A 13063-nucleotide genomic window follows, 5' to 3' on the forward strand; every position below is an offset into this window, starting at 1 on the left:
GAAAAGCAGTTTGATAAACTATCTGAAGGTCAATATATGTGGCTCACAATTGAAGCCAGAAGATTTGTTGATGACTTACATGAGAATAGACAGTAAAAGGTACAGCAGCATAAAGAATGAATATCATATTGAAAGAATGGGAAATAAGGGGAGCGACTGAGGGAAGAAGAGGAGAAGGAACCTTGGAGACCTAGAGGACAGCTTGCCACAGAGGTTAAAGGGAAGGTTTCAGAAAGAGTAGATTTTAGCAGAGTCAAAAATAAAAAAAACTAAGGCAAATTAAAATCACCATCTAGATTTGATAATGAGGGATGGTAACTATAGTATTCAAAAAATCTCTTATAAACTTATTTGTATATTATTGAAATAATGAACAGTTTGATTTAGATATGCTTAATCACATGTATGGAGAAGGCAATAGCACCCCACTCCAGTATCTTGCCTGGAAAATCCCATGGATGGAGGAGCCTGGTAGGCGGCAGTCCATGGGGTCACTGAGGGTCAGACACGACTGAGCAAATTCACGTTCACTTTTCACTTTCATGCATTGGAGAAGGCAATGGCAACCCACTCCAGTGTTCTTGCCTGGAGAATCCCAGGGACGGGGAAGCCTGGTGGGCTGCCGTCTGTGGGGTCGCACAGAGTCGGACACGACTGAAGTGACTTAGCAGCAGCAGCAATCACATGTATATTATAGTTGGAATTCTGAGTTGCACATTATACATTGTACTGGTTGAGACTGCATGCTCTGGGGCCATAGTTTTGGTTTTGAATCTCTGCTCCACTACCTATTAATCATGTATCATTGGGCTACTCCTTAACTTCTATGAGCCTATGTTTCCTTATCGAGACAATCTGGCTGGTAATAATACCTGATACATGGGACTGTAGCAGTATTTAATCTGTATTGAATCTGAGGATTAAAGGAGTTCACACATGTAAAGGACCTACAACAATGCATGAAAAGCTTTAAGCGTATGACAGTGCTAACTGTTTTTATTCCTATTTTAATTATTTTTTATAAAAGGAATATAACAAGTTAGAGGCATTTGATGACAGAGATGCTTGCAAATGAATAATTTAAATCAAAATTTGATTAGAGTTGCTAATATCCCAGGAAAAATATTGTCTGATTTTCTATTATATATAGTATTACTTCCTGACACTGAGGTATATGTAGTATTGGAATCGTCAACTTCAAAAATTACTTTTTGATTTCAATATACTCATATAAAACAAATATGTGTATATATGTAGATGTGTAGATATATATATATATATATACATTACCATATCAGCTCTAGAAATGTATATTAAAGTATCCAGGCTTAGAACTCTCAAGAAGCTATTAGGAAGAACATAAATTCAGGACATTTAAACTCTAAAGCTGACATGCTGGGAAACCACAGAATCTGCAGTTTCCATACATCTTTTCCATCATAGATTAAATATGCTTCATTCTCAAGATCAAATATATAAGGGCATGACTGCTAACAGTCGAAGGCAAAAATACTCTCAAAATTCATGTTTAGAGGTATTTGCTATATTTGTACTGCATTCCCTAAACTAATCTTAAAATTTAGTAATGTGAAATCCTCAAAGCACATTTTAATTTAGTAATGACAGCTGGATTTGACATACTATGCACATTTATCTTGTGTATTCAGGTGTACATAGACCATCTAATGTATTTATTGTAATTGTATGGTTTAACAAAAACATTCAATAAGAATTTTAGACTTTTAATCTAACCACATTCTGTACTTTTTGTTCTGTTTCACAAGGAATTCCACTATTCTGGTGAAACAGTCCAGAGAAAAACAGCTACACTCAATTCTGAACTATTAAAATGGAATTTGGAAATTAGGGGAAAGCCAAGATGCAAAAACCGTATTTCAAGCTATTATATAAATGGTTCAAAATTTAGAAATGTCCCATCTACAAAATGACTATAATAATTAATACTCCTGAACTTATGATAATTCTTCTGAACAGAAAACCAAAGCCATCAGACTGTTGATAAACCATAATTTTTCACTTTCAAAATCAGCTGATGTGCTGCATTAGAAGTTCCAGTGAATGTCTGAAAATGCATGGCCAAGAGTAATGATTTAATGAGGTCTTTTGAAAAGTCTATTTATTTATTTAGTATCCCAAATATGCAGTATCAGCAATGCTACAAGAAACAAATATCATATTTCAGCTGTAGCACAGTGGAAATAATGCTGTTTAAAAACATTCTACTCTCCTGAGGAACCACAGAGACAAAAGTACGTGGAAGGAATTCTAAAAGTAAATAGCTATAAATTGTAAATGCATTTTATAATCTTAAGTAGTAGTTTCAAAAGCAAGTATGGTACCATGGAATAAAGCTTTAGTGTCCTGGCCCATTACAAGCATAATAATTCGTTTATCAAAGGAAACAAGACACAGACAATCACGTGCTTCTGAGAGATGTCTATCTTGATCCAACATATGTTTCAAATGATATTCAAATTATGCTCAATATGTACATATTGCTTTCAGATTCCTTTACCGGGCATTATTCTTCAGTGACCTACTACAGGCTTTCTAACATACTAATATTTTATGTTTAATTTAGTAATTAAGGAAAAGTATATAAACTACATAATATGTGGACATAATTTGCTGATGGCCTATGTAATCTTAGTGTTTTAAAGAATTCTATTAATGTTTCGAAATCAACCTGCAAGATAGCTGGGTGAAAATTTAATGCTGGCCACAAAGTAAAAGAAACTCCTTGAATTTCAATATTGATTCCTACTCAAAACTAGATGAAGAAAGAAGACAGACCATGGTTTGGTAAGAGAGAAATCATTTCAAACGTGTACATATATATTTTCAAATTTAACCTAGAGGTAAGGAGCTGAGAACAGAATAGAAGATAAAAGGTTTATCTAAAAACATTAATAATAATTTATTATAAACCACTCAAAAAAGGAAACAGCCAATAATTCTGAATGTCCTAGGAAGCCTAGGTAGCCATTCCATTTGGCATACAGCCAAAGAAATGTTGGTTCCTCATGTCAGGAGTGGACATAGTCTGTAGTCATTAAAACATCACTAAAAAGTTAAAAAAAAAAATATTCCAAGAAGGAAAAGGATCTCATGAGCTTAATCTTTTTAAAAATAATAGTGCCAAAGCACTTCTACAAAAATGTCCTTCTTTTCTTTAAAGTTCCAGGTGAAACTAGTTCCTTCCTTCCAGCCTCTACTGTCTTTTTCCCCTTCCACCTCCACTCTCCCTGCCCCTACATACTGGTCCTATTACAAAATACTTGGTGGTGATTTCTACCATGCTTTCCTTGAATTGCAAACAGTGTTCCTTCCTTTTCCCTAGACTGTTCCTGTTTTATAGTTTTGCTCCTTTGTGCCTCTTTAACTTCCCACTGTCTCACCTCAAATGCACTTCTTGCATATCCTAGATATCATTACCTTGCATTTAGTACTTAAAAAAAAAAACCTAGAATGTCTAAGTGATAACACTGGCATAGATACAGTTTTTTTAACTTGAAAAGGGAAACTCAATAGAAATAAAACAAAGTACACTAAAATTGTGTTAATGTAAATACCTAGAGACGTAATGACCTTCCCAGCCTTCTTCAAATCTCATACTAAATATAAACACATCTCAAAACATCAACTTGAAGACAATGCAAGTGTATGCAGGTGCACACGCACACACACACACATGCACAGAAAAGTCACGGAGAGAAAAATAAACATACGGGCAGCATTGCATTTGATTTAACCCTTCTATCACATTTTAAAAAGAAAAAAGTAGGGAGGAAAGTAAAATTATAACAGAATTTGCATAATATTATTATAAGGTTTGAATGTTGGCATTTCTTTCAAATAATCACTGAATAATAAATTATATAATGTAATTAGATATATAATTATTATATATATTTATATATTTATAATCATAATATATTGTATATTATATTTATATATAATTTGTAATATATAATGTATATTATATAAATTATAGTGTTATATAAATATAATATTATATTTCTATAATATCATAATTAGTATATAAATATTATAATTATATAATGTTGTGTATTATATTATTAATATAATATGTATATATATTACATTATACATTTGTATAATATAAAATATTATGTATAATATATGATATATAATATATAATGCATATATAATATTATAATATTATATCTAACTTATAATTATATATTATAATATAGATATAATTTATAATATATTATATAATACATAATTATGAAATATAATATAATTATATAATACATAATGCATTTATGATACATATGATATTATAATATATGATTATATATTATAAAACATATATATGTAATTATTAAATATAATATAATAATAAAGCTGAGCATCAAATAATTCTTAAGAGTAGTGCTCAAAATTCTCCAAGCCAAGCTTCAGCAGTATGTGAATCGTGAACTTCCAGATGTTCAAGCTGGTTTTAGAAAAGGCAGAGGAACCAGAGATCAAACTGCCAACACCCACTGGATCATCGAAAAAGCAAGAGAGTTCCCAGAAAAACATCTATTTCTGCTTTATTGACTATGCCAAAGCCTTTGATTGTGTGGATCACAATAAACTGTGGAGAATTCTGAAAGAGATGGGAATACCAGACCACCTGACCTGCCTCTTGAGAAACCTATATGCAGGTCAGGAAGCAACAGTTAGAACGACATGGAACAGACCTGTTCCAAATACGAAAAGGAGTACGTCAAGGCTGTATATTGTCACCCTGCTTATTTAACTTATATGCAGAGTACATCATGAGAAATGCTGGGCTGGAGGAAGCACAAGCTGGAATCAATATTGCTGGGAGAAATATCCATAATCTAAGATATGCAGATGACACCACCCTTATGGCAGAGAGTGAAGAGGAACTAAAAAGCCTCTTGATGAAAGTGAAAGAGGAGAGTGAAAAAGTTGGCTTAAAGCTCAACATTCAGAAAACGAAGAACAAGGCATCAGGTCCCATCACTTCATGGCAAATAGATGAGGAAACAGTGGAAAGAGTGTCAGACTTTATTTTTTCGGGCTCCAAAATCACGTCAGATGGTGATTGCCTCTATGAAATTAAAAGACACTTACTCCTTGGAAGGAAAGTTATGACCAACCTAGATAGCATATTGAAAACCAGAGACTACTTTGCCAAAAAAGGTCCGTCTAGTCAAGGCTATGGTTTTTCCAGTGATCATGTATAGATATGAGAGTTGGACTATAAATAAAGCTGAGCACTGATGAATTGATGCTTTTGAACTGTGGTGTTGGAGAAGACTCTTGAGAGTCCCTTGGACCGCAAGGAGATCCAACCAGTCCATCCTAAAGGAGAGCAATCCTGGGTGTTCATTGGAAGGACTGATGTTGAAGCTGAAACTCCAATACTTTGGCCATGTGATGTGAAGAGCTGACTCATTTGAAAAGACCCTGATGCTGGGAAAGATTGAAGGTGCAAGGAGAAGGGGACAACAGAGGATGAGATGGTTGGATGGCATCACTGACTCAATGGACATGAGTTTGAGTAAACTCCGGGAGTTGGTGGTAGACAGGGAGGCCTGGCATGCTGCAGTCCATGGGGTGGCAAAGAGTCGGACACAACTGAGTGATTGAACTAAACTCACTGACAAATGACTAAGTTGTTACATTCTGTACTGGCTGTTAAAATTAGTCTATTATTGAATTATTCACCTTTTTTAAGTTAAATAAGCCAAAAATCAAGTTATCATATCCTTCTGGAGTTTAAATGAGGTAAGGAAATTAAATTATCTATTTGGGGCTTAGCAAAAAGGGAAATGGGCTACTAGTGTATGGGAACATTATTCCTCTTTCCAAAATTCTAGAAATTAACTGAAACCTTTACCTAGCAAGGAAGAGAAAACAAGTGATGTTATATTTTTAATGGGAAAAATATAAATTACAAATTATATAAGTTGTCATGCTGTTTGGAGCATGATGATTGCTTTAGTTAAACTTAAAACATAAACATGGAAGACAGAAATCTAAATTGTGCCCCCCAAAATCAGTTTACTGCTAGGAAACGTATTAATGGAATTCAAATTCATTGGCTTCCTAGATAATTTCCTTAAAATATATAAGGCTATTACTAAGTTATACACTTTATGTTTGCATATCCATGAAATTAAAAGATGCTTACTCCTTGGAAGGAAAGTTATGACCAACCTAGACAGCATATTCAAAAGCAGAGACATTACTTTGCCAACAAAGGTTCATCTAGTCAAGGCTATGGTTTTTCCTGTGGTCATGTATGGATGTGAGAGTTGGACTGTGAAGAAGGCTGAGCGCCGAAGAATTGATGCTTTTGAACTATGGTGTTGGAGAAGACTCTTGAGAGTCCCTTGGACTGCAAGGAGATCCAACCAGTCCATTCTGAAGGAAATCAGCCGTGGGATTTCTTTGGAAGGAATGATGCTAAAGCTGAAACTCCAGTACTTCGGCCACCTCATGCGAAGAATTAACTCATTGGAAAAGACTCTGATGCTGGGAGGGATTGGGGGCAGGAGGAGAAGGGGACGACAGAGGATGAGATGGCTGGATGGCATCACTGACTCGATGGACGTAAGTCTGGGTGAACTCTGGGAGTTGGTGATGGACAGGGAGGCCTGGCGTGCTGCAATCATGGGGTCGAAAAGAGTCAGACACGACTGAGCGACTGAACTGAACTGAACTGAACTGATATGTATATATGTGGGGCTTTCCAGGTGGTGCTAGTGGTAAAGAAGCCACCTGCCAATGCAGGAGACATAAGAGACAATCCCCTGGAGTGGGGCATGGCAACCTATTCCAGTATTCTCGCCTAGAGAATCCCCATGGACAGAAGAGACTGGCAGGCTACAGTCCATAGGGTCACACAGAGTTAGACATGACTGAAGAGACTTAGCATGCACACGTGCATATATGCAAGTTAAATGAAAAGTTTCAAAGTTGTCTTATATTTTAATTTTCAATAATTTGCTTTTTTCAAATACAAATAAAAATAAATTCTTAGCTATATATGCTATAAGATAGCAAATGGGAGTGATAGGGCATTAAAAATAAGACATTTCTGTAAATATTTTTTATCCTTTGAGAAATTAAAATAATTTGGCTAATGAATCTAAGATGCACCAGCAATTAACTGAGTTGAAATTGCTGATCAAAGGAAAGTTACCTCTAGACAGTCTCTATCTTAGCATTCCTATGTCACATTTCAAGAGTTAATGTCCTTTGGAAAAGAGCACTCAATGCTTAGCCTTAATTATTAGTTAATAAATGTTGTCAACATACAGTAGAAATTTGATAGATCACTGGAAAATTATGTTTCAAAAAGTCAGAGACAAGGTCTGAGCTACCTCATCAGCATCCATGGCTGTCAGCTGCATAATCTTAGAACCATCTCCGATATTCTCCTCCACTGTGAGATCCAGCATGTCTGTTGGGAACACTGGTGGATTGTCATTGATATCTTGAAGTGTTATTTCTACCTACAAGAAAGAAAAGAAATAATACATGAATGCTGCGTATGTCTGCAAAATACCAGTTAAATTGTATATCAAGAATCCGCTCAACTAAGCCTTCCCAAAAGAATCAGAACCTTTATATATAACATCCCAGAAAATACCCTAGAGAAAGTTGTGAATTATTTATAGGAAAAGAATAGCCAAGAAAGATCATTTGACGTATTGATAGTAACTGATTTTAAATGATCACCTAGGAGTTTAGAATAGAATAGGTCCACAGATCAACTGTCATTTAAATCCCCAGATTTGTGCACCAGTGAAGAATTGTTCAGATTAGCACTGTCTGTCTTTCATCCATTAAGTACTGCCTGACACACGGATGACATGGTATAAAATTTCTTCCTGAAAGGTTTAGATATTGGCAACTAATGTCCAGGGAAATAAAGAAGTTCACATTTTAAGAAACACTCAGCATTTTTCCCTTTAAAGTCAACTCTCAATTTTTTGGGGAAGAAAACTATACATACCTTTTCTTTCTATCTTCACTCCCATCAACACTTCTTAGTGTGACTAAAGCTAAACAATCATCCTGTTCATATGTGGTATTAAGATAGGTTGCAAATATTAACTTTCCTTGAAAGATCCTCATCAGAAGTCAGAGTTATTTGTTTCCCTACCTAAGAAAGGGCTTCCCTGCTAGCTCAGTTGGTAAAGAATCCTCCTGTAATGCAAGAGACCCTGGTTTGATTCCCGGGTCAGGAAGATCTGCTGGAGATGGGATAGGCTACCCACTCTGGTATTTTTGGGCTTCCCTTGTGGCTCAGCTGGTAAAGAATCTGCCTGTAATGTCAGAGACCTGGGTTCAGTCCCTGGGTTGGGAAGATTCCCTGGAGAAGGGAAAGGCTACCCACTCTAGTATTCTTGCCTGGAGAATTCATGGGGTTGCAAAGTCGGACACGACTGAGTGACTTTCAAAAAAAAAAAAAAAAATGTAAGAAAAATTGTTTAGAAAGAACAATCTGTGAATATTAAATAATAACTTCAAACCATGTGTTTTCTCTTTTGAGTTAGGTGCTAAAAGCTGAATATCTGATAAGAAAAAGGGAGACAGCTGCTAATAAAACTGAAAATTTCCCCAGTTGGATCACAAAATTAAGTCATGGAGGAAAGTCCATCCACCCATTTAGCTCGGATGTAATCAGGACATTTTTCTTCTAGGATGAAATGTCATCTTTTATAGTTATACTGTAAATACTCCATCAGATCAAGAGTGATGAGAGTGGATATTAGGAGACAGCAAAATAATTCTAGTTTTTTCTTTTCCAGGAAGAGGAAAGGGTGGAAGGAGAGGTAGTAAATAGGATTGTCAGTATTCTCTGGCAAAGAATGAGTGGGAAATACAGAGAGCTAGACAAATAAATGGATGAGCAATTGATAAAAAGAGAAACCCAGAAAACAATATACAGAATTCAGTACTAAGTCATTATTGTAGTTCCACCACTTAACAGGACAGTTTTGATCATAACTAATGTCTCAAATTGGTCTAGGAAATGATTAGGGCAACCTTAGTAGTTAGAAATCTGCTATTTTGCTTTTGGCTAACACCATTCTCTACACCACTGCCTTTAAAAGAGATCGAGATCATTAAAACTGCAGCTTGTAAGGAGCATTTCCAATTTCCTTGCAAAGTTGTAAATAACAAGAGTTTTTGAATTAGAACAACCAGAGTTCAGATTCTGTCTCTGCACTTATTAACTGGGGAAATTTGAGCACTTAATTTCTTTGAGCCTCACTTTCCTTATCTTAAAATTGGGATAATAATGTATCTTAGAGCATTTTATGAAGACTAACCCCTGATGATGCTAGCAAAATGCTTATCACAGGGGGAAACTTTCAATGAAAAGTAGATCTTGGTTTTTAAATTATCAGAACAGAACAAGGCATTCCTTAGAGCCAGGGAGAGACTGTATTTGTGATAGAATATGACTCCTGAGAGTCCCTTGGACTGCAAGGAGATCAAACCAGTCAACCCTAGAGGAAATAAATTCTGAATATCATTGGAGGGACTGACTAATGCTGAGGCTGAAACTCCAAATCTTTGACCACCTGATGCAAAAAACTGACTCAGAAAAGACCCTGATGCCCGGAAAGGTTAAAGGCAGGAAGAGAAGGGGACAACAGAAGATGAGATGGTTGCATGGCATCACTGACTTAATGGACATGTGTTTCAGCAAGCTCCTGGAGATGATGAAGGACAGTGAGGGCCTGGTGTGCTGCAGTCCATGGGGTCACAAAGAGTCAGACACAACTGGGAGGCTGAACAACAATGTACTTCTAGTGCGTGGTACAGGTCCTGATATATCTTTGATGTCATGTTTAATTGGTGCCATTCTGGATTCTCTTTACCCTCAATTTAGCCTTCTTCTTTACACACACACACATTCACATATACTTACATACACACACACTCATATATGCATCTGTTGTTCAGTCGCTCAGTAGCGTCCAATCTTTCCTAGCATCAGGGTCTTTTCTAATGAGTCAGCTCTTCACATCAGGTGGTCAAACTATTGGAGCTTCAGTTTCAGCCATTGCCCTTCCAATGAATATTCAGGATTGCTTTCCTTTAGGATTGACTGGTTTGATCTCCTTGCAGTTCAAGGGACTCTCAAGAGTCTTCTCTAACACCACAGTTCAAAAGCATCAATTCTTCAGCACTCAGCTTTCTTTATGGTCCAACTCTCACATCCATACATGACCACTGGAAAAACCATACATTTAACTATATGAACCTTTGCTGGCAAAGTTATGTCTCTGCTTTTTAATATGCTGTCCAGGTTGGTCATAGCTTTTCTTCCAAGGAGCAAGTGTTTTTTAATTTCATGGCTGCAGTCACCATCTTCAGTGATTTTGGAGTCCCCCAAAATAAAGTCTGTTACTGTTACCATTGTTTCCCCATCTATTTGCCATGAAGTGATGGGACTAGATGCCATGATCTTAGTTTTTTTAATGTTGAGGTTTAAGCCAGCTTATTCACTCTCCTGTTACACCTCAACAAGAGGCTCTTTAGTTCCTCTTCACTTTCTACCATAAGAGTGGTGTCATCTGCATATCTGAGGTTACTGATATTTCTCCTGCTAATCTTGATTCTAGCTTATGCTTCATCCAGCTGGCATTTTACATGATGTACTCTGCATATAAGTTAAATAAGCAGGGTGACAGTACACACTCTTGATGTACTCCTTTCCCAATTTGGAATCTGTCCGTTGTTCCATGTCCTGTTCTAATCATTGTTTCTTGACCTGTATACAGGTTTCTCAGAAGGCAATTAAGATAGCCGGGTACTCCTATCTCTTTAAGAATTTTCCACAGTTTGTTGTGATCCATACAGTCAAAGGCTTTATCATGGTCAATGAAGTAGAAATAGCTATATTTATGGAACTCTCTTGCTTTACCTATGATCCAACGGATGTTGGCAATTTGACCACTGGTTCCTCTGCCTTTTCTAAATCCAGTTTGTTAGGTACGGTAGATTCTATAGTAGAAACATGTTATGTATAGTAGTTTCTTCATTATGGATGATGAGTGCATGAATTGAACAAGACCCTTCTATATTTTAATAGTTATAACTAACACAAACATGCCAAACCCTGTTGTAAGTTATATGTATGTGCACATTCATATACATACACACACACACATAAATGCATAAAAAAATCCTTAAAAGAGCCCTATGAGGAAAGTACTATTACCTTCCCATTAGAGAAATGAGTTAACCAATGTACACAGGTTAAGTAATTATCCAATGCCAGAGAGCTAGTAAGTCAGTAGTAAGTTTCCTTTACTACAATGAAAACCTGACTGCTGCTGCTGCTGCTGCTGCTAAGTTGCTTCAGTCGTGTCCGACTCTGTGCAACCCCAGAGAATGCAGCCCACCAGGTTCCCCAGTCCCTGGGATTCTCCAGGCAAGAACACTGGAGTGGGTTGCCATTCCCTTCTCCAATGCATGAAAGTGAAAAGTGAAAGTGAAGTTGCTCAGTCGTGTCCGACTCCTAGGGACCCCATGGACTGCAGCCTACCAGGCTCCTCTGTCCATGGGATTTGCCAGGCAAGAGTACTGGAGTGGGTTGCCATTGCCTTCTCCGGAAACCTGTCTATCTCTCTCTATATATAAGCACACCCCTCTCTCTCTTTAGGCATGTGTTTTCAATAAACATAGTGAATCATATTTGAAAAGTATGTCACAGCTTTATAAATATATTTTTATAAATTTGCATATTATTCCTATCTGCAATTTGGATCACTTACATATGAACTAACTAGCCATACAATCTTGGGTCAGTCTATAAATCTTTGTCAGCTAGGTGATCCCGAGATTTAGCTCTAGGAATCTGTGACCATGTATGTTCTATGAGATTTTGGCCAACTTCATCATTTCAGGTACAAAAAATTGTTTCTGTCTTTATTAGCAAGAATAAATTTAGTTAAATATTAATAGACTCAAAACTAAACATTTCTGAATGCATCTATAATCTACCAGTTATAGGCACAGATCTAGGACATTTCATCATTGGATGTTGATATACATAAAGGTTATATTTTGATTAAGGACACCAGAGGTCATCCATTTAATAGGTCAGGCTATGCTTTTCCAAAATCAGTATCAGCTTGCCAATCAAAAAACTGTAACTTTGTATTCTTCTTCAAAGAAAAATCTAGATATTCTCTCTAATTTTCCAGTCTCTCTGCTCCACGTCACAATTCCTCAAGTATTCCTCAAAAACTTTCAGCATGACCTCTCTAGATTCCCTCACTAACCTAGAGTATGAATAACCAAGAGGAGGAGATCTGAACTCACTGGTGTAGTAGATTTCATCTGGCAATCCCTTCACTTCTGAATCAGTGTGTAAGTTCTTCGGTTTCTACCAAGAGTTCCAAGATCATGAACACTGTTTGCCTATGAAGTGGTCACTGATTCCCATATTTATTTACTTAATATTTTAGTCTCTATTACATAAAAGGTATATGTTAGTCACTATATAGTAAATATATAAGAAAATAAGACAGGCCACCATCTCTTGTGGGGAATAAATGAAGTCTGACCATGGAAATATGTACAAATATAAACATCTGTTTGGAAAATACACAGTTGACATCTTGATTCCAAGCAGTTAGTCCCCTACACTATGGGTAATTCTTCAAGCAGTCCTGTATCTTGCCCTTGGAAGTTACCCTTTTTCCTGATGAGTCCAGATTCTAACACGCACTTGGCTCACTGTCTTGGATCTCCCATCAACCTAAGAGTCTTATTTCATTATTACCCTCACTTTGGACTAAGATTTGGTATGGTTTTTTGAAATACTGTCATATAAAACACAAGAATCAAACATTAACAATTTAGAGAAGATATCTAGAAAGAAAATATAGTTTATTAAATATAATATTGTTATCTAGAGGTATTAATTAAGATACTATAATTTCAAAGAGTCTTTTCTGTACAAATCAGATAACTTTAAATAATGCAGATGATGGCTATTAGTGGTTTATTTATAAATTATCTGATT

The 13063-nt window shown here is 36.1% G+C and overlaps 1 protein-coding gene across 1 annotated transcript in view; it reads right to left on the minus strand.

Moving 5' to 3' along the window:
- Nucleotides 1-13063, minus strand: part of FAT4 (FAT atypical cadherin 4) — a 178600-nt gene that overhangs the window by 90086 nt on the left and 75451 nt on the right. Inside the window, exon 2 of the mRNA XM_055549364.1 lies at nucleotides 7392-7523. Coding sequence (XP_055405339.1) covers nucleotides 7392-7523 — 132 coding nt within the window. The remainder of the gene's footprint in view (nucleotides 1-7391; nucleotides 7524-13063) is intronic.

The sequence above is a fragment of the Bubalus kerabau genome, chromosome 16 (genome assembly GCF_029407905.1).
Source record: "Bubalus kerabau isolate K-KA32 ecotype Philippines breed swamp buffalo chromosome 16, PCC_UOA_SB_1v2, whole genome shotgun sequence".
NCBI lineage: Eukaryota > Metazoa > Chordata > Mammalia > Artiodactyla > Bovidae > Bubalus > Bubalus kerabau.